The sequence below is a fragment of the Ambystoma mexicanum genome, chromosome 8, assembly GCF_040938575.1.
Source record: "Ambystoma mexicanum isolate Mex_15411 chromosome 8, UKY_AmexF1_1, whole genome shotgun sequence".
NCBI classification, from domain to species: domain Eukaryota; kingdom Metazoa; phylum Chordata; class Amphibia; order Caudata; family Ambystomatidae; genus Ambystoma; species Ambystoma mexicanum.
This window is the reverse complement of record NC_090929.1, coordinates 986168896-986195775: the sequence shown is the minus strand read 5'-3', so window position 1 is coordinate 986195775 and position 26880 is coordinate 986168896. Positions and strand designations below refer to the sequence as shown.

At 49.4% G+C, this 26880-nt stretch overlaps 1 protein-coding gene across 3 annotated transcripts in view; it reads left to right on the top strand.

The window, feature by feature from the left end:
* The window catches only part of PRDM2 (PR/SET domain 2), a 773815-nt gene that overhangs the window by 641416 nt on the left and 105519 nt on the right, over positions 1-26880 (top strand). For all 3 annotated transcript variants that reach the window (XR_011268651.1, XR_011268650.1, XM_069610899.1), the window contains one exon: positions 7928-12545. Coding sequence is in view for 1 of the 3 variants with exons in the window: in XM_069610899.1 (XP_069467000.1) it covers positions 7928-12545 (4618 nt within the window). In the remaining 2 variants the exon portion in view is untranslated. The remainder of the gene's footprint in view (positions 1-7927; positions 12546-26880) is intronic.

The window sequence follows — 26880 nt, the reverse complement described above, 5'->3', positions numbered from 1 at the left end:
TCCTAGATAAGGACGAGGCTACCGTTACCGACGGAGGAACCTCTCCCGTCGGGGGATCCAGAACCGGGACCTTCTGGTGTTCCCCCTACCAAGAAAAGAAGGATCCATCCACCACCTCCTTTTCAACCGTCGCGCCCCTTCCAGCCCTCCTCCCCGTCCACCCGAGGGGATGATACGGGGACTGACACGGCAGCGACGGGTACGGACGACGAGGCATACGACGAGGATTTTCCGTCGTCGCCTCCCACCAGGGCCTCTCCGCCCGACGAGATCGGATCTTTCCACTCCATGATCTCCAGGGCTTCCGAGCTTTTCCAACTCTGCCCTGAGGAGAAGAAAAAGGAAGGCTTCCTTTATCAGCGGCGCGAGGCCAAGAGGAAGACGGTCCTCGCAGTGCCTCTGTTGGACGACATTTGGGATGAGGGCCTTTCCCTCCTCAAGAACCCTTCCACGACGCCAGCTAGAAGAGACCGGTACGAGAAAAAGTACCGGGTCCCGGACACGGCCCCCCTATGCCTCCGGGCGCAGCCTACCCCGGACTCCGTCATCTCCGCGGCAGCCAGGAAGAAAGCGGGGGGGGGGGTGCGGCCTCCACATCGACTTCCCCGCCGGACGGCGAGGGAAAGAAATTGGATACTATGGGGCGTAGAGTCATCTCGTCGGCAGCGACGACGATTAAAGCGGCCAACGCCTTGGCTATCGTGGCCCGCTACGACAGGGAGCTCTGGTACAAGATGGCTCCCCTGCTGGATTTTCTGCCGGACGACAAGAGGGCGGAGGCCCTTGAGATCCTGCAGGAAGGTGAGGTGGCCTCGGACCACGCCATCACCGTGGCGACGGACATCGCCGACACTGGATTCCGCCAGCTGGGCAACAGTGTTTGCCTTCGACGTCGTGGATGGCTCAAAGCTACGGACTTCCGGCAGGACGTCCAGACCAGAGTCCTGGACATGCCCTTCGACGGGAACAACCTGTTTGGGAAGACAGTGGACGATTCCCTTCAGGCCATCAAGGCGGATACTGAGACGGCCCGGGCCCTTGGAGTCCTGCAACGACGGACGCCCTTTCGGAGCGGCGGAGGCAAGGGCGCCTCCAAAGGTTCCGGCGGCGGTTTCGCTTCCTACCGTCAAGCGGCCCGCTCGTCGTCGCAAGAGGCCTACAGAGGACGAGGCAAGTCTAGCGGACCCCGCCGTCGTCGCCAAGGAGGTCAAGGCGGCAAGGCCGCGTCCAAGCAGGATTGAACCGGCCTTGGGGTCGGGCCCCCACCGAAGCACCCCGGTGGGAGGCCGGCTGGCGGGCTTCGTCAGCGTGTGGGAGTCCATCTCCACCGACCGTTGGGTGCTGGACGCCCTGGCCCGGGGCCACGCGCTCGAGTTTCAAAGAAGGTGCCCGCGCGTCCCCCCCGTGGCCAGGAAAGAACTTCACGTCCCTCAACTTCTCCTGGAGGTAAAGGCGATGCTCAGAAAGGGCGCCATCGAACTCGTCCCAAAGAGGCTTCGGGGCTCCGGAGTCTACTCGAGATACTTCCTCGTGAAGAAGAAGACGGGAGGATGGCGCCCCATCCTGGACCTGCGACGTCTGAACAAGTTCATCAAGGCGCAGAAGTTCCGGATGGTCACCCTCCAGCACGTCGTGGTCCAAGGGCGTCATTACCAGTTCAAAGCCCTTCCCTTCGGACTACGGTCGGCACCCAGGGTATTCACCAAGTGCCTTGCACCGGTGGCGGCGCAGCTGCGCCGCGAGGGGATCCACGTCTACCCCTACCTGGACGACTGGCTCATCCGCGCCAAGACGAGGGAGCTCGCCGTGGTCCACACGGCAAGGACTGTCCAACTCCTCACGGACCTGGGATTCTCCGTGAACTACGCCAAATCCCACCTGGTGCCCGCGCAAGTCGCACTGTTTCTGGGAGCGAGGCTCGACACAGTGTCCCTTCTGGCCTCCCCGTCGGAGGAGAGGACCAGGACCATCTTGGGCAAGGTGCAACGGATGTTGGTGGCCGACGCGGCCAAAGTGAGGTCCATCAAGTCCCTCCTCGGGATGATGTCTTCCTGCATCTACCTCATTCCCATGTGCAGGCTCCGGATGCGCCCGTTGCAAGAATTCCTGGATGCGCGCTGGATCCAGACGACGGGCAGCTTCGAGGAAAGGATCAAGCTCGACGAGAGTTTCCGACGAGCGATACGGTGGTGGGGCACCCGCGCGCATCTGACGGCGGGCATGGACTTCCAGACCCCAGCCCACCAGGAGACTGTGACCACGGATGCCTCCCTGGAAGGGTGGGGAGCGCACACCGAAAATCTGCACGCAAGGGGACTCTGGCTCCCGACGGAGAAGTCCCTACATATCAACGTCCTGGAGCTCCGTGCAGTGTTTTGGGCCCTCAGGTCCTTCCTTCCGTCCCTCAAGGGCAAGGTGGTGAGGATCTTCACCGACAACACCACCACCATGTTTTACATCAGGAAACAGGGCGGAACCAGGTCCCCAGCGCTGTCCAAGGAGGCGCAGGACCTGTGGCATTGGGCCGTCGCCCAAGGGATTTTTCTGGTGCCGTTTCATCTGGCAGGGATAAAAAACACCATCGCCGACTCACTCAGCAGGGAGCTGCGCTCGTGCCACGAGTGGGAACTACGGCAGGATCTGGTGGATCGCCTCTTCCGACGGTGGGGCACACCCCAGATCGACCTGTTCGCGACGGCGACGAACACCAAGTGCCGGAGGTTCGCCAGCAGGTTTCCCCAGACGAGGAGCATGGGCGATGCTTTCTCGTTCCCCTGGGAGGGCCTGTTCCTCTACGCGTTCCCTCCCTTGCCTCTGCTAATCCGGCTCGTCAACCAGCTCAAGAGGTCACGGTGCAGGATGATCCTCGTCGCACCTGCGTGGCCGAGGCAGATATGGTTCCCGGACCTTCTGGACTTGTCAGCGTCCCCGCCGATCAAGCTGCCGGCGGACGCGGATCTACTCTCCAGGGAAGGAGGCGCCATCCTCCACCACGACCCAAAGTCGCTGAACTTGCAGGCCTGGCTCCTGCAGCACTAGAGTTTGGAGGATACAACATACCGGCCGATTGCAGAGAGGTTCTTGCAAAGGCCAGGGCGTCCTCGACTCTTAAATGCTACGGACACAAATGGAAGAGGTTCTCTGTCTGGTGCCACGCACAGAAGATTAACCCTCTACGGATTACGGCTCCCCAAGTACTGCCGTACCTGCTGACGCTGGCCAAAGCTGGTCTGGCACATGCGTCCATCAAGATTCATCTTGCTGCGATCTCCCGATACACCAGAACCACGGGCCGGACGTCCTTGTGGTCTCATCGTCTGGTGAAAGAGTTCATGAAGGGACTGTTCAGATCGTTCCCGCCGGTGAAGGCTCCGGCCCCGGCGTGGGAGCTCAACGTGGTGCTGACCAAGCTCATGGGACCTCCGTTCGAGCCTCTGCACTCGGCCCCGTTGAAGTTTCTATCGTGGAAAACAGCTTTTCTTGTGGCCATCACCTCCGCACGACGAGTGGGAGAGATCCAGGCCCTTTCCTGCAAGGCCCCGTACTTGACTTTCCACGACACGAGGGTAGTGCTCAGGACGCACCCCTCCTTCATGCCCAAGGTACCGTCGGACTTCCATCTCAACGAACCCTTGGTGTTACCTGTGTTCTTCCCGTCGCCTTCGTCGCCGGCTGAGAGGACTTTGCACTCGCTGGATGTAGCTAGAGCGCTGAAGTTCTACGTGGACCGCACGAAGGGTTTTCGGAAGACGTCACAACTCTTTGTGAACTTTGGACCTGTCAATCAGGGGAAGGCTCTCTCGAAGGCTTCCATCTCCAGATGGCTCTCCGGCTGTATCATGTGCTGTCACCGGTTATCAAACCGACCGCTGCCTGGCCGTCCGAGAGCCCATTCCACCAGAGCGATCGCAGCTACCACGGCGTTCCTATCTGGTGTGCCCCTGCTGGACATATGCAGGGCTGCTACGTGGAGGTCGACGCACACCTTCACGAAATTCTACTGCGTCGACCGGGATTCCAGGGAGGAGTCCAGGGTCGGCCAAGCAGTGCTGCGCAACCTGTTCGCCTGAGGTGAGCCTGGTGAGGAGGTAAGATGCTTAATGTTGAGTTGATGTGATGCTTAATGTTGAGCCTTTGCCACCTCCCGTGGTTGTGCATGTGTGTACTGCTATGTATTCTTTATTCATGAGCATGTGAATCCATGCCAGACCCCATGCTGGAGAAGGAACAAGTTACTTACCTGTAACTGTTGTTCTCCAGCATGGGTCTGGCATGGATTCACATGCGAACCCTCCCGCCTACCCCTCTGCGGCTCTTCACTTGGTCATACTGCCACTTCACGTGCTTCCAAATCTGAAGATGGCTGCCAGAGGCGGTGCTTAGGTAGAGGGCAGTCATTGGCTGTGGTCAGTATGACGCAGAGACCAGTGATTGGTTATTACTACGAAAGACAGATCAGAAACGAAACTGATACTGGTTTTTTCTTTACCGAGGATTCCCAGCCTGACGACGGGGAATATTCATGAGCATGTGAATCCATGCCAGACCCATGCTGGAGAACAACAGTTACAGGTAAGTAACTTGTTCCGTATTCTTTATTCATGAGCATGTGAATCCATGCCAGACCCCATGATGGAGAAGGAACAAGTTACTTACCTGTAACTGTTGTTCTCCAGCATGGGTCTGGCATGGATTCACATGCGAACCCTCCCGCCTACCCCTCTGTGGCTCTTCACTTGGTCATACTGCCACTTCACGTGCTTCCAAATCTGAAGATGGCTGCCAGAGGCGGTGCTTAGGTAGAGGGCAGTCATTGGCTGTGGTCAGTATGACGCAGAGACCAGTGATTGGTTATTACTACGAAAGACAGATCAGAAACGAAACTGATACTGTTTTTTTTTTTCTTTACCGAGGATTCTCAGCCTGACGACGGGGAATATTCATGAGCATGTGAATCCATGCCAGACCCATGCTGGAGAACAACAGTTACAGGTAAGTAACTTGTTCCTTACTTACCTGAAGTGCTGCATCCTATTTAAAGATTTTGGCCTATTGACCTTGGCTTAGCCTATTGAATTAAATAACTTGTTTCAGAGCTATCTGAACGTATTTGCCCTGCTTATTTGTATTTCTTGTCTTCTAATAACTTTTGCCTTTTACTTACTTTTGAAAGAGTATTGTGTATGCCAACAGTAAGGTATTAATGTCCCCAGCACCCTTGTTACTGAAGTCACCTGTGGGTGTAGGTTGTGTCTGCGGGCCATCCCAAACGGGCCTTGTCTGATCCAGAAACTCGTGGACAGTATTGAAGTATATTTGTGTTACTATTCTATTGCTCCCTTCTGAAGAAGGCTTTATAACTGATAAATAAATTGTTTATGCCAGAAACCTTGAGTGTAAGAGTTTATTTGAATACCTGTAACTGTGAATCTTTGTGTAACTCCACTACAGCTCACATTTCCCTCTTGAGATGAGCCTGGCTGCTCAACATGCTACCAAAACTGTGCAGTCCAAGCTTATACCAAAGGTTGGGTGGTTCCATGTCATTTCATCGTACGTTTTTTTTTCACTGCATTTTTTGCCGCAGATTTTTTGCTGCAAAAACTCAATTTTTGTTTTCGTTTTGGGGGGGGTTACCCCCCATAAACCTCCCTTGACACTGATTTGAAATCTAGTCCCGAAACACCCAGAAATCTTATATCCCTCTACCCACCGCCCATATTTTTCGATGGGTGGTTTTGCGATAAAAATCTTCGGCAAAAAATGCTGCGAACAAAATCTGCGATGAATGGACGTCGTACCGGTTGGGTTGCCTATACCTGTAGTCTTGTTTGTAGTGTTCCCAGAGGGTACTGCATTCACACTTTGCCTAACACTGTATAATGTAACGTTGCTGCGTTGGCATCTGTGAATCCTTTGGGGGTGACTTATCTTCTCAACTATGAACCTGGTTAATCCCACACGATTGGGTAGAATTCTCAGAAATGTGCCAATTCCCTCTACCTTAGAGACCCCCAGCAACTTTGCTGGATTTTGAGGGCTTGATTTTTTTAAACCTGGAGAGAGTGAGACACTATTTCCCACTCTCTCACGTATTTCAATGTGATTTTTGAACTCTTGTTTCTTTTGGTTGCGTGTGTGACAAACTCCATAGGCATCATCTTTTACATAGTGGCACACAGCACCTTTAGTGCAGTGAAACAGGGAAGTCTCTTAGATTTCCCCAAGGTTTACATACCTTCTCTGGGATAAACTACTTTTTCCCCAAGCAGTAAAGTGAAATTGACTTTACTTACATTTGTAACTTTCTAGACCGAGCACACACTATCTTACAATAGGGTGCTGGAGGGGTTATCTAGTATCCCCTTTAGTCTAACCCATCCCAAATGGGTATTTACTGATTCTGAACTTAAGAGTGTATAATTTTGAAGTATATTTCTGTGGTGTTTTACAGTGCTCCCTTCTGAAGAAGGCTTACATTAACTGACTGGTAAATGTATAATTATTTTATCAAGAAACCCTGTGTGTAAGTGTTTGCCTGAATACTTATCACTGTGAATCTCTGTGTAACTCCCCTACAGCTCACATTGACCCCTATTGAGATAAGCCTGGCTACGTGTCCACACTACCAACCTGTGTAGTACAGACTTATACCAAAGTTTGGGTTGCCAGGAGGTCAGGGTTGTTGCAGTGCACCCTAAAGGTACTGCATACAATCTTGCCTAACACACATATAGACTGGTCACTTCCCCTTATGGAAGCGATATTCGAATCAACAAGTCCAGTATGCCTGTGATAATGGATGTTCCCCAAAGACAGCTTGTCATGGATCGTAGGAACTTTGTGATGACCAATATTCATAATGTATGGAGTCAATTAGAAATAAGGTGCTGTCCTGGTTACACGCCAGAGTTGGTCAAGGCTGTGTTAGACTAGAGGGCTTTAGACTTCTGCGAAGGATGTATATTAAGGTCTGGTGTAGTGGGAATAACACAGTCTGCGTTATCATAGACTGAGGCCAGAGCAATCTTCCCTTATTTTTGGGTCAGTGTAAGAACTTTAGCAACACGTCATAGACCTCCAATTTAAGGATTGTGCCTAATTTCCATTATTTGCCCTACAGTATTTCTTTTTCTTTTGTTATGCGCTTAGACTGACTTTATATAGTTCTTTTTAATGTTGTCTGTATTTTTTTTTCTGTTTGTTTAGGACCCTGATGTCTACGGCCCAACTTTGGCAACAGTCTAGAGAGACCTAAATAAATCTAACCTGTTATGAACTCCAATATGAATCCCCAGAAATGAGGTGTACACTGAGCTCTGAAATAAAATTGTATAGCATACACCCATCGTTTCTGAGATGAAACATAGGCTCATCAGGGGAAGCCTGTATGTTTAGATGGGTTATGACAACTAACACCTTAATGAAAAGAGCCTTTGGTGAGCCCAGTACTCTGAGAGCGAGACTAGTCAAATGCACATCCCCCAGTGCTCTAGATATGATTTTTTTACTCCCTATTGTTTGAAGTTGGGAGAACAATGATTTTTTGGGGAGTAAAAATGTAAATCCATTTAATAATGAGTATTTTATAAGCGAGTACAAATGTTTGAACAGGAAAACGGAAATGTTTTTGTAATTTCTTTGCATGTACATTAAAAGACAAATGGTTCCTTCTTCTGATCAGGCAGTAATAGTAAGTACTTCCTATTGTACTACATGCACCGCTCAAATATCCATGGAGCGGTTTGGGTGAAAGCAGGGGCACATGGTCCTAAGTATCTGTTTCCTATTTTTTACTCCTTATTTTTATTTTTTGGGAGTATTGCCTATTTTTGGGTAGTAAAAGTGGCCGATACACCCCTTATCTGTAGAGCTGATAGTCGGATTTAATTACAGTTTAATACAATTTGTGTTTTTGTTTTTGTAGGCCTAAAAGACGATGATGAAAGGCCTTCAGTTTCCGCAGTCCTATCATTGGAGCAGACTGCCTTAATTCAAGAGATGGTAAACCAAGATGTTCTTCCTAAGTTAATGATCCCTCTCCCTCCTTCTGAGCTGCAAGTCATGCCTGACGAAAGGTCAGGATTGAGAACAATTTGTGCAAGAGAAAATTACAAAAATGATGCACACTTACAAAGTTCTGAAAATGAGCATGAATTAGCAAATGAAGGAACATTGGAAATCTTTGAGGAATCTAACGGTACTTCAGAGGAAACCCCAGAAAACTCCCCTAAAAAGAAGACTGTACTGAAGACATCCAGAATTAAAAAGGAATCAAATAGCGATTTTCTAGAATCCTTTATGTTCCCTTGCCAGCATTGTGAAAGGAAGTTCACAACAAAGCAAGGACTTGAGCGCCACATGCATATTCATGTATCAAGTCTTAATCATGCTTTTAAGTGCAGATACTGTGGGAAGGCTTTTGGTACTCAAATTAACCGTCGAAGACATGAGCGACGTCATGAAGCTGGGCCCAAAAGGAAACCAGCAACACTTCAGACAGATGATTTTTCAGATAATGGAATTCCCTTGGATGATCATTTTCTTAAAGCTACAAATGAGCAGAATGCATCTAAACTGGCGCAAGACTGCAAAGTTTCAGAGTCTGAAGCATTAGCCCAAGATGCTACATACCCTTGTTTTAAAGAAGAGAATGTGGAATTCCGAGGTCTTCATTCATGCAAATATTGTAGAAAGGTTTTTGGAACACACATAAACATGCGTAGGCACCAACGTAGGGTTCATGAACGGCATCTTATACCTAAGGGCGTCAGGCGGAAAGGACTCCTTGAAGTGAAACGGTCCCAAACAGAGCAATCACAGCCCACCCAAAGTGCATATACAACAAGTACTGAGTTTGAAGAGGATGGAGAAGCAGACGATGTATATATAATGGATATTTCTAATAACATATCAGAAAACTTAAATTATTATATTGATGGTAAAATAGAGCCCACCAGCAGCACTAGCAATTGCGAGGTGATTGAGGTTCCACCTAGCTCTGCAGAGATGTATGATCTGGAACGTTTACTTCCGCAGGTCAAAATTGAAGTTGCCCAGGAAATGCCCCCACAGACACCTACTACTGATAACCTTAAAGAATCCTCATGTACCGGTCAGAATGAGGCCAAAAAGAGGAGAACCACTAGCCCTCCCTTGTTACCTAAATTAAAAACTGAAATAAAAGCTGAGCCTATTACACAATTGTGTTCTTTAAGCCTTCCACTCAGTATTTCAGTGAGCGACAGTTTACCGTTCCACAAAGAGAAAAGTGTCTTCTTATCTTCGAAGCTTAAACAGCTTCTTCAGACACAGGACGTTTGTAAACTAAGCCCATCATTATTAGCTGAAGTTCCAAAATTGGTTCCCAATGTATCCTCTCCTTTACTGCCTGTAACATGCAATCGATTCAAACGGAGAACAAGCACACCCCCCACCTCTCCACAGCAAAGTCCTGCACTTCGTGACTTTGGAAAAACAGTTGATGGCAAGGCAATATGGAACGATGTTCTTGGTACAAAAGTTCCAAAACTTGAAAGCCATGACAGTTCCCCTGCGTGGAGTTTGTCTGGGAGAGAAGAAAGAGAATGCATGAGCCCTTTATGCAATGATGATTTCCGAATGTCTAAAGACTGGACCACAAACCTCTCATTTAACAGTGCATGCAGTCAGCAACCACTAGATCTATCGAGTGGTATAAAGCAAAGGTCTGAAAGCAAATGCTCGCCAGGTCCCTGGGAATCTGTGCTAGATCTTAGTATACATAAGAAAGCGAATGACTCCGAAGTTCAGGAACAGAAGGGAAATCACTTAACCCAAACTACTTGTGCAGTTATTAAAAAAAAGAAGCCACCTACTTGCATGCTACAAAAGGTTCTGTTGAATGAATATAATGGAGTTGGAGCAGTTGCGGAAGAGGCACAATGTTTGGGCGCCAGTCTGGCTCCATTCACGTCGGAACAACAGTTACTCCCGGATTCTATTTCTTTCTCTACTGCAACCTCTGTTCTTTCCTGCTCCCATATACTGCAAATTTATGATCTGCCTACCTGTCCCTCAATTCCTCTTCTGATTCCAGCAAATGTAACTTCCCCTCTGTCCTGTCCTCATGAATTAACTGCACCACCTTCCTCATCTACCATTCTTTCTTCACTTTCAGAACACGCACTAGTTACTACTGCTCCTTCTTGTGCATTTCCCCCTTACTCACCTACAATTCTTGCTCCACTTCCAGAACCCTCCAAAGATAATTCTCCTCTTGGCACATCACCTCCTCTGTCACCTAGCATTCTTGCTTCACTCCCACAACCCCCAAATGTTGCTTCCAACTGTTCTGACCAATTATCTCCTCCTTCCCCTAATATTCTTTCTTCACTTTCTGAGCCTGCATATGTGACTCCCAATCGTACTTGCACACCACCTCCATGCTCGCCTTTCATTAGTTCTCCTCTTCGAGAACCCGCAAACACTGCTTCTAAACGTTCTTGCCCATCACCACCTCCTTCACCTACCATTCTTTCTTCATTTCCAGAACCAGCAAAGATCACTTCCACTGATTCTTGCTCACTGCCCTCTTTTAACAGTAGTTCCCATTCACCTCCTTGCGTTCTTTCTCCTACTGCATCTGCCTCTACATCACCTGTTCCTTCTGATGATCCTTCTATTTCCCCTGGCCCTCCTACTTTATCGTCCTCGTCAAGCTCCTCCGATTCTTCAGATTCTTCCTCATGTTCTTCCTCTCCTCCACCTCTTTCAGTAGCATCGTTTGTCGCTTCTCCTTTAAGGATTGTTGCTCCACCTGTATTTATCAAGCAGGAAGTCATAGAGGAGCAAATGAAACCAAATGAGAATCCAAGGGTTGCAAATGATGAGGGTTATATCCAAGAGACCTTCAATAAAAGCTTTGTGTGCAATGTCTGTGAATCTCCCTTCCTTTCTATTAAAGAACTTAAAAAACATTTATCTGCTCACGCTGAAGATTACCCCTTCAAATGTGAATTTTGTGTGCAGCTGTTTAAAGATCCATCTACCCTGACAGAACATCGATTTTTGCTTCATGGTGTTGGAAAGATATTTATATGTTCTATTTGTAAAAAGGAGTTTGCCTTTCTGTGTAATTTGCAGCAACATCAACAAGATCTACATGGGGATAAAGAATACAGCCATCATGAGTTTGAAAGTGGTACACTCCGACCCCAAAATTTTACAGATCCAAGTCAGGCAAAATTAACTCCCATTCGTAGTATACCAGACGAGCCTGTCTCACTGTGTCACGATGAGGATGAAGATTTAGATGACTCATCTGAAGAACTTTATACAACCATAAAAATAATGGCTTCTGGAGAAAAATCTAAAGATCCAGATGTTCGGATGGGCCTTAATCAACACTACCCAAGCTTTAAACCCCCCCCATTTCAGTACCATAACAGAAATCCCCTGGGCATTGGGGTTACCGCTACAAATTTCACTACGCATAATATACCACAAACATTCACTACTGCTATTCGCTGCACTAAATGTGGAAAGAGTGTGGACAACATGCCAGAATTACACAAACACATTTTGGTATGCGCTTCTGCAAGTGACAAGAAGAGGTATACGCCTAAAAAAAATCCAGTGCCACTAAAACATACTGTTCAGCCTAAAAATGGGTTAATAGCTCTAGGCAGTTCTGAGAAAAATGCCTTTAGGCGTGCAGGGCAGCCAAAAAAAATGCAGTTCAGCATTGAAATGGGTAGAATGTCTAATAAACTAAAAACCAGCGCATTGAAGAAGAAAAATCAACTGGTACATAAAGCAATTTTGCAAAAGAAGAAATCTGCAAAGCAAAAGGCGGACATCAAAACACACATGTCTGGTTCAGAACCACATGTCTGCCCCTACTGCAACCGCGAGTTTACATACTTTGGAAGTTTGAACAAGCATGCATCTTATAGCTGTCCAAAAAAGCCAGCTTCTCCTGTTTCCAAAAAAGATTCTCCTCAGCCATCCAAGAAAGCGAAGCATGTTTCCTCGCCTACAAGTAGCGAAAAAAGCAGCAGTCAGCGGAGACGGACAGCAGATGCAGAGATTAAAATGCAGAGTACACAGACTCACTTGGGCAAAACTAGAGCTCGAAGCACAGGACCTATACAAATTAATTTTCCTTTAGTATCTGAAAAACCCAAACAAAATGTGAAATATGTATCATCTGTTAAATCTAAAAAGCAAAGTCCACCCCCTGTCATAAGGAGCTCTAGTCCTGTAAGAACTGTCAAAAACACTCAGGTGGTGGAAATTAAGAAAGCAAAAACAGGTTCCCTTGATGAACCTTTGCCATCAACCACCAAAACATCACGGAAATTGCATGTTCGAGTACAAAGAAATAAATCAACTTTTCAGGGTAAATCTTCAGTGGCATACAAAAAAAGAATGGACCAGCTTAACAGCAAATCGAAAAAGAAGAGTGGGCCTATAACCCGGAGTGCACAGATTGCGGCAAGTTCTGACACAACAGAGAGCAAAAAAGGAGATGGCATTGAAAAGCAAGAAATGAATGACTTGAGGTAACTTTGATTTTATATGTTACTCTTTTGGGATGTAACACTGACTCCAACACACACTCAGTGCTTCATATAGTACTTTGCTTTACAATATTTTATGCTAGGTTTTTTTCCATTGTGTTGCTTGTTGGAAGGCTGCACTATGGTGCTTGAAACTATTCCATTATGGTCTACAGATTCAAAGTAATCTCATTAAATAGGTATGTGGATGAAGAAAGAAGAAATAGGGTGGTTCAACGAGAAACCGAGGTAATGATTAGGCTGTTGTGATACAAAATGTTTGGCTGTAGAAATGAGTTTGAAGCTTTTCTAAAGTGCGAGTACAATATCTTAGAAATGGTTCAAGAGCATTGGAAGACAGTTTTGACTGGAAAATCTGTGATTTCTGTCAAAGTATGTTAGAATGCAGATGCTTCCTGGTCTTCAGTTTTTAAAGAATTGACCATGTTAATGGGAAAATCCCATAAAACCATTTGCACATGGGGAAGGGCCATTAGCCAGTCACGTGGCTGCAACAGTTGGCGAGAATATACATTCTCTGCCCGCTATGCCAGCCACCCATGGCCCTTTGCCAGGTGGTGCCATTAATATTTATGTGGGGAGGCAACAGGGAACCTAGCCTCTCTGGTGCGTGAAAGCCATAGTATTGACAACGCCAACAACTTTGGCCTTTGTTTTGGCATGGCAAAGGCCTTTTGAGGCTCTGACAAAATGGTACTATCTGGCCAAAAAATAGCAAGCGCCAGCAAATGGTGTTAGTACATGGGAATATTATGCGGGTTCCTGGAAAATGCCTATCCAACGCCCATCCTTGTTTTTAACAGGAATTTTGTGTAAGGAACAGTTGCTGGAGATTCGTTGTTCATAGCTCAGGTGGCTGAAGGCACACTTGATTAAGACACTTTTTTTGCACCAGAAGACTGCTAACCGCTCCATTAAATCATCACCATTCAAAAGACTGCTTGGAAATAATCTTGTTACCCCCTTAAATGTCCAGAGCTAGCTCAAGGAAATGTCAGGTATGTGTTTTGGGACGGGAGAGGCAGGTAATTGCTGTGAAGGGCCATGGGGACTAGCATGGGAAGTCAGTGGGTGGGTACACCATACGCCCATAGGCTTGTGTCCCCCACCTTACATCTCATCTTTCTCCCATCTTCCCTTCCCATGTCAATAGTTCTGGCTTATAGGCAGTGGTTAGAGTTCCACCTAATACCCACAATACAAAATTACTCTCGACTCCTTCCCAAACTGTGACACGACCATGCCTTTTTCAGGGCCTCAATAGGAGAAACCTATCCGGATTTGCAATGGGGATCTGCTGTTTCCCTGCAGTGGCGTGTCCTCCGTTCCCTACAAGTCTCCCAAGGGCATCAAATCCAGGGAATTTAAGGACCTACAATGCAAAGTTGTCTCACAGTGACAGCCCCTGGTGAATATCAGGAGACCTAGTTGGGGTTGGCTATGTAAGGAATTGTTCAGTATGGTATTCACTGTGACATTTCCAGTTGGGTGTATCCTCGCTTGAATTGAAGATAAGATAATATTTTCCCAAGAGTTTGAATGACAGTTCAGGAAGTGCAGGTCAAGAATTGTTTTTTGTTTGTCTTTTTGTATTCGCATTCTCCTTGAGGTTTTTGTCTTGTCCTAAAATTAATATTTCTGATGCTTGTTAATCTGCTTAGAATTACATGCTGTGCATATGGTCCGACATCCAGTGGTGACCGCGGAGTATTGCATCTTGTCTTTCGGGGATCGAAAGGGGACTTCAGCATAGGCGTGTCTGTAACACTATCCCTATAGTGACGTGTGGTGTACCCAAAATCCCTCACGCGCCGAGGTCCCTCAGATTGTTTTTTTCCGCCCAGATAACTGGTCGCCCTATAGCAGAGCTCTTACTAGAGACATTGTTTATCTTTACTGAATTGTCAGTTTATTCCCCGTTAAGGTGCTTGGCCCAACAAGAACATCTTCGACGAAGGCTACAGGGGATTCGTCTACGGCTGTGGGTTTCAGCGCCTAAGATCCGGCGGCCGGATTTTCCACGTGGTCGGGCCCTCTGGCCGACCTATACAGTAGGGAGAGTGGGGTCAGGGTGACCATATTGCCGGCATGTCTGTCCTCCTTTCCCCTCTTTTCCCTGTTGGTCTGGTCATCCTTCCCTTAAGCTGTGGAAAGGACTCCTTTTAGATTCTGCCCTAAGTGTAGGGTGAGATATCCTTGGAAGGACAAACACAGGACGTGTAACGCCTGTCTCCCCCTAGAGCACGACGAGAAGCGGTGTGCAGCGTGCAAACTCCTTTTGCCTAAGACCCTTAAGGAGCGCCGTATAAAGCGGTGGGCCACATACGGTATGCCACTCGTGGAACCCCCCACCGCCACACCCGCTGAAAGTGATGGGGGGGTACTTCGGATGACCAAAGATCCGTTACGGATGTTATAGACCTTGAGGTGGACGCTTCTAGGTCTGCCATGCCCGCCCCTGACCCTTTAAGGCTTCACTCTAGTCTTGCTACAGGGACAGCATCCGGCGACGGGGCGTAAAAGCGCAGCGCACTAAGCACACAACCCCTATGCTGATTTCGACGTCTTGGTCGAAAAAGGCGAAAGCGCCAACAGGGCCGCCGAAAACTTTGATGGTTCCCTCGATCATTCAGATCCAAAGCCTTCCCCGCATCCGCAGCAGTGTTTTGCGACTGGGCAACCTAAAACGGCTAAGGGCACTACTCCGAAACCTACACGTGTCGAAGCGCGGGAGCCCGACGCTTCAACGGTCTCTAAGGCCGCGGTAGGCCCGAAAACTACAGCAAGGCCTCTACCCGGAAAACCAACCGGGTGTGACCAGAAGGTATTACACCTGCCGATAAACCATAAGGTTATGGGACAAGCCGCGGAAAAAATTTCGGCAGATTGAGTTCCCGATTCTGATGACCCTTACGAGGATAGACAAGAGGATAGACAAGAGCCTCTTTCCAACACCCTGAGGGACTCCTTTCGACGCCGTAGGACGTAGAACATCATTTCTCCTCACGCAGGCCTGTTTAGGTCTTCTACATGGGCTACAGAAAAATTCAAAGGGTGTATGGATCGGCTGGAGCAGATTATCAGTTTTTCTGATCATCCTCCACCAAAAAGGGCCCTGGTAGACTCTTAACATTCAAATTCAGGAAGATCAGTCCCATGTTTTCCAACAGGAAGAGGTGGTCCAGATGAACACATAAAGAGTCATCTATAATGAAGAAGAATAATCTTCTTTTCTGCAAAACTATGAGGAAGACCAACAGGATACTACAGACAACTGGGAGGAAACCCAGCAGGGAGGTCAGGACCCATGGACACAGCAAGATCAGGACTCTGATGTTTTGTGCCTAGACTCTCCTCCGTCCACCCAAGTCAATCCATCCCCCTTCTTAACTCTGTTAAGAGAAGGGTAGCTCCCCTGGTGTCACCTGCTCAAACATGGGCAGTGAACCCAAGAGTTGAAAAATGATTTCGCCCTTCTCCTTCCGACCCTCTATACATCAAAGGGCATGCCATCCCAGATTCACTGGTAGTGACTATCACTCGAAAGAGGGCAGGAATACCCCTTGCCATGGGGGAATCGCCACTGGACAAGGAATCTAAGCGGCTGAATGCCCTTGGCAAACGTGTCACGTCAGCAGCCGCATACACTATACGGGTTGCTAATAATACTACTATTCTAGCAAGCTATGCTGATGCCTAATGGAACTTGCTCCAGGAAGGCCTCCAAGAGGTCCCTGAACCCGCCAAGTCAAAGCTTCTCTCCATTGTAACGGAGGGAAGACTAGTTAACCAGATTGTGGTGAAGAACACCCTGAAACTGCAGGCAAGTCTCTTGCTCAAGGGACCCTACTGAAAAGACATGCTTGGCTGCGTACATTAGGATTTAAACCCGAGACTCAGGCCTCCCACATTAATAAACCCATTGAGGAGACTAACCTCTTCGGGAAAGCGGTGGATGAGGCTTTGGAAGCAGCCAAGAAGGAGCATGAGACTCTAGTCTCTGCAACAAACTACACAGAAACCCTCCTCCCAGAGGGGTAATAACTCTCAGCGGTCCTTTCGAGGGTAAGCCCGTGCTGGTCAAAACAACTACGGCACGGGTAACTACAACACAAATCAAACTTCTGGAAGCCCCACTTACTACCCCTCAAGGGGTCAGAAACGCGGCAAGGGTAGAGGCAGAGGCCCCAATCCCCGAGGAGCCACGGCCTCTGGTCAGAAATGACCACCAAGTGCAGGTCCCCTCCCATGTCACCCCAGTCGGGGGGCAATGAACATCTTTCCTCAGGGCATGGGAGGGGATAACTTCAGACCAGTGGGTCTTAAAGACGATCGCCCACGGATACTGCATGGAATTCGCCCAACCTCCACCAGACCTCCGCGCTCATGGCGCCTTTCACCGGACCATCTGGAGATCCTGATCCAAGAGGTGGAAACACTGCTGGGAAAGGGCGCCATAGAAGCCGTCCCTATTCTTCTGGTAAACGAGGGTATTTATTCAGTGTACTTCCTTGTACCCAAAAAGGATCTCACCAAGCGCCCTGTTCTAGACCTGCGCCCAGCGAACAAGTTTATAAAACCCCAGAAGTTTCGCATGGTAACACTGCAGGAGGTGATCCCATTGCGGAAACAAGGGGACTTCATGGCAACATTGGACATGAAAGATGCATACTTTCATATTTCAATGTTGCCAGCGCACAGGAAATATCTAAGGTTCATGATCCAGGACAGACATTGCCAATTCAAGGTACTCCCCTTCGGCATCGCCTCGGCGCCAAGGGTGTTTACCAAAGTTCTGGCAGTGCCAGCAGCACACCTGCGCAGACTATCAGTCTGGGACTTACCCATGCCTCGACGACTGGCACATCACGGGGGACTCGTTCGACGCATGTTTTTCGAAAAGCCAAAAAACAGTAGATCTCCTCTTCAGCCTGGGTCTCTCAATCAACGAAAAGAAATCCAGGTTAGTCCCCATCCAAGTAAACAATTTCTGGGAGCTCTAATTCGGACGGAAGACGGCCTCGTCTTCCCCTCCGAGAGGGTTCAGAACATGCTTTCTCAGATCCCTCAATATGTAGCCAGTCGGGAGGTGATGGTGCGCAAAGTCATGCGCTTGCTAGGAATTATGGCATATACTTGGTTCCCCACGCGCGGCTGCGCATGTGTCCCATGTAAGAGTGGCTCAACAGCAGTGGTGTCAGGCCAGCGGACAATGGGAAGATCTGGTAGTTGTCTCGCCAGTCATCGTTCTCTCTGCAGTGGTGGTCAAGAGAAAACCTCTTGAAGGGGAAGACCTTCACCACCCCTGCAGTGGAAGCCACTCTCACGACAGACGCATCTCTCACAGGGTGGGGGAGCTCATCTGCTTCAGCAGACAGCACACAGAGTTTGGTCTCCTCAAGTAGCGTCCAACCATATAAACTTACTGGAGCTGTTAGCGGTGTTCAAGGCTTTGTTTCAGGTGCAACTGTTAGGGAAGACGGTGCTGATTCTAACGGACAGCACTACAGCTATGTATTACCTGAACAAACGGGGGCACTCACTCTCCAGGGCTATCCAAATTGTCCCAGAACGTTTGGATATGGGCCCTCAGACACAAGATGTTTCTGTTGTCCCAACATGTTCCAGGGGAACTCTATCTTCTAGCAGACGTACTCAGCAGAGCTTTCCCTCTCCCCGAAGAATACGAATGGCGACTGCACAAAGACATTGTGTCCAACGTCTTCGCAGAATGGGGTTTCCCAGAGATCGACCTGTTCGCTACTCAGGAGAATGCCCAATGCCAAGACTATGCCTCCAGGTACCCCCAGAACCGATCCTAGGAGAACGATCTCTGGATAACATGGTCGGGGAAATTTGTCTATGCTTTGTTCCCCCCCCCCCCGCCCTTCACTCCCTTTCTCAACAAGATAGTGCACAAGATGCACCAGGAGCCAGTTACCATGATACTGGTGGCCCCCATGTGGGCCCGCCAACCCTGGTTCGCTCACCTGATGGAAATATCCCTCTCCCCACCAGTCAAGCTTCCCTGCCCGTACAACATGTCTCAGGACAGGGGGGAGACCCTACACCCGTGCCCACAAACTCTGAATTTAGCAGCCTGGCTCCTGAGATCATAGCGTTTGGACACCTGCAACTCCCTCAGAGGTGCATGGACATACTCAGAGAAGCAAGAAAACCTAATGCATGTTATTGATATGCCAGCAAGTGGAAACGTTTTGTCATCTGGTGCAATCCCAGGGCATCAATCCCATCGATTGCTCACCCTCACACATTGTGCTGCATCTAACCCACCTGTTGGACACTGGATTAGTCTTCAATTCCCTAAATGGTCATCTGGCTGCTTTGTCAGCCTACCCCACATCACAACAAAAGGTATTGTGGTGGAAAATACCAGTGATTAAAGCCTTTATGGAAGGGGTTAAGAGGATTTATCCTCCCATTTCTCACCCAGCCCCTAGATGGGATCTGAATGTGGTTTTGACCAGGCTCATGTGAGCTCCCTTTGAGCCTATGCATAAAGCAAGTCTGAAAGACCTGGCTTATAGGACAGCCTTCCTAGTGGCTATCACTTCTATTAGAAGGGTTAGCGAACTACAGGCTCTTTCTGTCCTAGACCCCTTTGTTACATTCCACAAAGAAAAGGTAGTTCTGCGCACATATCCCAGGTTTGCACCTAAATTCATCTCAAAGTTCCATGTGAACCAATCAATCGAACTACCCACTTTCTTCCAGAACCCTACTTACATGGCTGAAAGAAGCCTTCACACACTAGACGTGCGCAGGTCAGTCATGTTTTACCTGGAAAGAACTAAACCACTAAGGAAGACTAAACAATTCTTTGTTTCAGTGGCAGCTGGTAGATAAGGGGGTCCTTTCTCTAAATCTGCTATCTCAAGGTAGATTGTGAAATGTATCGCACTATGTTACACTCTTGCTAAGAGAGAACTGCCCTTCAAGCCTAGAGCACATTCTACTCGAGGCACTGGGGCATCCATAGCATTAATTGCAAATGTTCCTCTGGAGTCCATTGCCAAACCGGCAACCTGGAGTTCTGTACACACCTTTACAAAACACTATTGCCTAGACACTCATTCTAGGTCTGATTCTCAGGTGGGACAAGCAGTACTAAGACATCTATTCTCTACTGTTCCTTCTCACAGCCCACCTCCAACTCCGGGTACTGCTCTCTAGTCTATGCACAGCGTGTGATTCTAAGCAGATTAACAAGCATCAGAAGACATGCATTACTTACCGTAATAGCATCTCTGATGATTGTATGTGCTTAGATTCTCCAGCATTGGATCTTTCATGGATTCACATGCTTTGAATATTCCCCGTCGTCAGGCTGGGAATCCCCGGTACATTATATAGACCCTTTCCCGTAGGAAAACTTTTTCGACGCTTATGCGTCCTATCCACCTCGTTTTGTATCATGCGTGCCCGTGCCGTCAGGACGTCATGATATAAATACAGGCCCCGCCCCCGCGCTCCCTCAGATTTCAACCGTCTTTCAAAGCAGTGGGATCTTCGTGTTACTACTAGTGATAACTAGATTGTTTTTTTGTCTGTTTCGCGTAAGCGAAGTTCAAATCTGGAGAATTATGTCTGGAAAGGCGTTATTTCGCCCATGTGCAACCTGTGGCCTCAAAAAGGTTTATGAAGGAGACGGCCACATGGACTGTATCTACTGTCTCCACCCGCACCACACGGCGGATACATGTGAGATATGCCAGGGTTTCTCCCAAAAAACCCTTAAGGACCGTAAAAGAAGGCTGGTCGACTGGCTTAATGACGGAGAGGGTGCCTACCCGGCTTCGGAAGTTGGCTCCACGGCCTCCAGGAGCAAGTCGGAGCCTCCATCGAAGAAGGTGCGGCCAGCAGAAATTCGCCCTGAGGACAAGCATAAGGGGAAACATGCTGGATCCTCCTCATCTCATAAAAAGCCCTCCTCCTCCTCATCATCTAAGACGGAGAGGCTGGCGCTGTCTAAATCCTCCTCAGGGGACCGTCCCAGGTCTTCCGTGAGTCGAGAAGCTTCAGCCGGGAAGTCGGCATCAAAATCGACAACGAAGTCTAAAGGCTCGACGACGACGACTTCCTCGTCGACCTCGGTGTCAGTGACGATGCCTATTACCGTTCAAGCAGCAGCGGTTGGGATTCCTTCGTCGACGGAAACTCAGTCTATGGCTTGGCTGCCTGAGGTCTATGACCCGATCCCCCCTGAGGCCTTACTGCAGCCAGACACGGCCTGCTCGGCGGAAGGGGAAGGTGACATGGTTCTGCAGCCATTGGATTTAGGCTTACGGCCTTCCACGTCGACGACGACGGCGACGAGTGCGAGCGGGGGTATGGTACCTATATCATCCACGTTGCTGAACCCCCAGACAGTTTTGTCTCTGGATGTGCTTAATACTCTTCAGAAGCTACTACAGCGGCTGGATACCCAGTTCCCTCAACCTGGGACGTCATCGTCACTTCTGTCTGTACCTTCCGTCGACGAGCAAACTTGTACGGCTCGCTCGTCGACGAATCACCCATCGGCTCCCCAGGCGGTAAAAGATCGTCCTCGAGCTCAGGAGGAGGGTGAGTTGTCGGAGTCCGACTCTATACATGATGACTCTGGGTCAGACATCTCCCTGTCACCGTCGAGGGACCCGACATGGAATTCGGATGTAGAATTGGAGTCTACGAGGAGCCAGACACAGCCATCTCCCCCTGATGATGTGGGAGCCTTCCATGCAATGATGGGGAAAGCGTGTTCCGAATTCGGCTTGATTCCTGAGGAGCAGAGGAAAGACTGTTTCCTTTTTGACCATATGGGTCAAAGGAGAAAATCGGTATTTGCCATCCCAATCCTTGACCACGTGTGGCAAGAAGGTCTCAAAACGATGCGCCATCCGTTCTCGGAACCAGCCATAAAGGGACGGATCGAGAAAAAGTTTAAAGCTCCGGAGTCCACTCCAAAATGTCTAACATCACAGCCTTTGTCTGACTCGGTGGTGTCGGCGGCAGCAGCTAGGAAGGCCAGGGTCCAGCAAAAATGTTCAACGCCACCGGAAAGCGAGGCTAGGAGGCAGGACGCATTTGGAAAGAAGGTGCTCTCGGTCGGAGCGACGACAGTAAGAGCAGCCAATTCCTTAGCGATCGTGTCACGATATGATAGGGAAATGTGGCACAAATTAGCCCCTATCCTAGAACACCTGCCAGACGAACACCGAAAAGCAGCTATGTTACTGGTGCGGGACGGCGAGGAGGCCTCGAACCACGCTATTAATATCGCAGTGGACCTAGCAGAGTCTGGTTTCAAACAAATCAACCATGGAGTAGTGCTTCGTCGACAAGCGTGGCTCAAATGTACTACTTTCCGTCCTGAAGTACAGTACAAAGTCCTGGACATGCCATGCGAAGGGGAGCACCTGTTTGGCGAAAAGGTTGATGAAGCGCTGAAAGGGATGAAAGAAGACACGGATACTGCTAGGTCCCTCGGCGCCCTTCAAACGGGTAGAAATTTTCGCTCTTTTCGCCCTTTCAGAGGTGCTTCTGGAAACTCCCGCTTTGGAGCCTCGAGGGACCGTGGATTTAACAGGCCCTCGTACTCTTCACAAGGGTTCAGACGAGCGTCCCAGTCGGCACGTGGAAGCAGGGACTATCAAGCCTCCAGGCGGCGAGGCTCAGGTCCGTCGTCAACGAAGAACAAGCAAACCAGCAACCAATGACGGCCTTCGGAACGTCCTGGGGGGTCGAGTCTCTCATCACTTCGACCGATGGAAATGCATCACCAAAGATCGATGGGTCCTAGACACGATTCGCATGGGTCATGCGCTGCAATTCAAAGACAAGCCTCCGCGTCTTCCTCCTTTATTCTCGACACAGCCCCACCTCCAAATCCTACGACAAGAGGCGGAGCTTATGTTGCGAAAAGGGGCGGTAGAGAGAGTTCCTGTGGCACAGGAAGGCCAAGGAGTTTATTCCAGGTTCTTTGTTGTCAAAAAGCCAAACGGCAAATGGAGGCCCATTCTCGACCTGAGGGTACTCAACAAGTGGCTAAAGAGCCAAAAATTCAAAATGCTAAAACTCCAAGAGGTTATCAGATCGGTGCAACCCATGGACTATCTCTCTTCACTAGACCTTCAGGATGCTTATTTTCACATCCCAATACGCCCACGACACAGGAGATATTTAAGATTCGTCGTCGGGAGAAAGCATTTTCAGTTCAAGGTCCTCCCGTTCGGGCTCAAGTCCTCCCCCAGGACGTTCACCAAGTGCTTGGCCCCTATAGCGGCCCATTTAAGGAAGGATGGTCATCATGTCTATCCATATCTAGACGACTGGCTAATCAGAGGGTCATCCAAGGAACAAACACGAGACAGTCTACGAGCCACAATGTCCATCTTACAGGAACTGGGCTTCGCAATAAACTTCAACAAGTCCTCAGTAGAGCCTTCGAGGACCTTGGTCTTTCTAGGAGCGGAGTTTCATACGCACACAAGCCTGGTGAAACCATCCAGCGAAAGAATTCAGAAACTTCAAAACAAGGCGTCGGAATGGAGCGGCGGTACCAGAGTCTCTGTGCGCAAGTACATGTCCCTGCTAGGGACCATGTCGTCCTGCATTCCGTTAATAAACAACTGCCGTCTGTTTATGAGGCCTTGCCAGGAATTTCTAGCGGACCGTTGGGCACAGAGCAGAGGTCGCTGGTCCGACAGACTGGTCGTCGACGAACAACTAGTTCAAGCACTCGGCTGGTGGAAAGTGTCTACTCACCTAACGAGAGGGATGCCTCTACTGGAACCAGAGTTCCAAAAGACGGTGGTGACGGATGCATCGCTGAGCGGATGGGGAGCTCATCTGGATATGTTACAGGTACAAGGCCAGTGGTCTTTGCAGGAGTCCTCCCTGCATATCAACCTGCTAGAACTGAGAGCAGTGCGATGGGCTCTGAAGTCTTTTCTTCCGCAACTGAGGGACTCGGTGGTGCGTGTCATGACGGACAACACCACTACGATGTTCTACTTGAGGAAACAAGGAGGGACACGTTCCAGGTCCCTATCGACAGAGGCACAGAAAATCTGGCATTGGGCCCTTCAACACAACATACAAATCTTAGCATTTCACCTACCAGGAGTGAAAAACGTGGAAGCCGATGCCCTCAGCAGAGAAATGAACGAAGTTCACGAATGGGTGCTGAACGACCAACAACTTCAACAAGTATTCAAGGAATGGGGACACCCTTCCATAGACCTGTTTGCAACGAAGAACAACAAGAAATGCCATCAGTACGCAAGCAGATGGCCTCAGCAGGGCTCACTGGGGGATGCGTTCTCATTCCCATGGACGAACAAATTCCTGTACGCATTTCCTCCTTTTCCCCTTGTCAGGAGGACGTTGCAATGGATCCTCAGGTACCCATGTCGGGTAATTCTGGTGGCCCCATACTGGGCCAGACAAGTGTGGTTTTCAGACCTACTACACTTAGCGGCGGCGGAACCGATGAGATTCCAGAAGACCCCCGACCTTCTGTCTCGACAGGAGGGTGTCGTTTGGCATCACGACCCGGACAGCCTCAAGTTGACGGCCTGGCTCCTGACTTCGCCGAATTTGGTCGGCTAACGATTCCGGAGGACTGTCGACGTATCCTGCAAGCGGCAAGAGCACCTTCCACAAACGCCTCATACGCGTACAAATGGAAAAGGTTCTGTCAATGGTGTGAGGATCAACCAGGTTTGGCCCCGCAATCGATTAGGCCGGAACAGCTCCTTCCATACTTGCTGTTATTAGCTCAAATGGGCCTGTCGGTGTCGTCAATAAAAGTACACCTAGCAGCCATTTCCAGGTTTACTCGTCGACGGCACTCGGCACCATTGTTCAGCGACCGCCTGATTAAGCACTTCCTTAAAGGCCTCTTTCGGAGTTTCCCTCCAGAGAAGAAATTTCCACCGGAGTGGAGCCTCAATCTGATCTTAACGTCTCTTATGAAACCTCCGTTTGAGCCAATGTCATCATCGTCTCTGAAGTTTCTGTCGTGGAAATTGGCCTTCCTGGTGGCCATCACTTCAGCCCGACGTATCTCAGAAGTTCAGGCTCTAATGGTGGACCCACCATACTTACGATTTTTCAAGACCAAGGTAGTCCTAGCCACTAACCCACAGTTCATACCAAAAGCTCCTTCGGTGTTTCATAAACACTCTTCTATCGTGTTGCCTACGTTTTTTCCGGAGCCATGCTCGGGAGCGGAGCGCATGCTACACACATTGGATGTAAAAAGGGCTCTCAAGTTTTATCTTCATCGTACGCAACCGTTCAGAGAAACGAGACAGCTGTTTGTGGCCTATGGGTTGGGTGCTAGAGGAAAAGCCATTTCAAAGCAAGGACTTTCAAGATGGGTGTCATCTACCATCTCGTACTGCCATTCCAAGGCAGGGAAGCCTCTTCTACGACGGCCAAGAGCTCATTCAACTAGAGCAGCGGCATCGTCGACGGCACTGTGGGCCGGAGTCCCTCTAGGGGACATCTGCATGGCGGCTACCTGGGCGACTACACACACCTTTACCCGCCATTACTGCCTGTCGCAGCAACATGCCGAAGACACCCGGATGGGACAGGCGGTGCTTCGACACCTATTCCAGTAAGGTAAGCCCCGGCTGCGGGGTGGCATCCTGTGGAATTTATGACTGTATGTGGTCCGTTTTTTCCCTATGTAAACTATTACTGATGTATACATAATCTTAGGGAACGGCCTTTTGCGAAGAATGTATAGGGGTTTGCATGCACACCTCCTCTTGGGGGTAGTACTGCTATGTAATCTATTCAAAGCATGTGAATCCATGAAAGATCCAATGCTGGAGAAGGGAATAGTTTCTTACCTGTAACTCCATTTCTCCAGCATTGGTATCTTTCATGGATTCACATGCGCCCACCTGCCTCCCCTGATCATGCAAACCGGTTCCCCCACTACTTTGGGGGCCGAAATCTGAGGGAGCGCGGGGGCGGGGCCTGTATTTATATCATGACGTCCTGACGGCACGGGCACGCATGATACAAAACGAGGTGGATAGGACGCATAAGCGTCGAAAAAGTTTTCCTACGGGAAAGGGTCTATATAATGTACCGGGGATTCCCAGCCTGACGACGGGGAATATTCAAAGCATGTGAATCCATGAAAGATACCAATGCTGGAGAAATGGAGTTACAGGTAAGAAACTATTCCCTTCACATGCGCCCTCCCTACCTCCCCGCTTGGGGTGGAAGGAACATAGACGTCTTACTGCTTTCTCTCTTTCTCCAGCATTGGATCTTTCATGGATTCACATGCTTGGAATATTCCCTGTCGTCAGACTGGGACCCCTCGGTACACATATAGCCTTTTCCTATAGGAAAACTTCCGACACTTTTGTGTCCTATCTACGTCCTTTTAGGACCCGCCTACGCATGCTCCGCAGGCCGTCCCAGTATAAGAGGCCCGCCCCCGCGGTTCCCCTTCAGATTTCAACCGTCTCCAAAGTAGTGGGATCTCCTCGTGTTGTCTTACTATTTTGTACTAGGTTGCCTTTTTGGATTTCGAGTACGATATGTCCTCTGTATCAGGAAAAGCGCTGTTCCGTCCATGCGCGACGTGCGGCTTGAAAAAGGTTTACGAGGGGGACGGACATATGGATTGTATATATTGCCTCCACCCTCACCATTCGGCGGATGCCTGCGATATATGCAAGGGGTTTTCTCAAAAAACCCTCAAAGACCGGAACCGACGCCTGGTGACATGGCTGAATGAGGGTGCGGGAGCATACCCCCCCCCCCTCGGAGGTAGGCTCCACACAGTCGGCGAAGACATCACGCCGCGCGGCCTCGTCGGAACCACCGACGAAGAAATCTAGACCGTCGGAAAAGGAGTCGTCGGGAACTCACTCCACTGCAGACTCCTCGTCGAAGAAATCATCCTCATCAAAGAAGCATGAGAAGGAAAAGAAATCCTCCTCTGGCGATCATCACAGATCGACCACGAGTCGAGCATCAAGTAAAAGCGGGCACAGTGTGGAGAAGGCGGGGACCGCCAAAACCACCTGCGAAGCCTGCGTCGTCGACGGCGATCCAGTCAACGGCCGCCTTCCCGCCACTAGCCCAAGGGGCATCCTCCGTCCCGTCGGCAATGGCGTCGACGAGAGCCTCGTCGACAGAGGTCCTACAGGAGGCCTGGAGGCCTGAAGTCTTCGATCCTACCCCCCCAGAGGCTTTGCTGCAAGAGCAAGCTATGTTGCTGTCCTCGGAGGACGAGTGCGAGAGAGTGGCTGGCCCAGCAGACCTAGGGCTACGAGCGGCT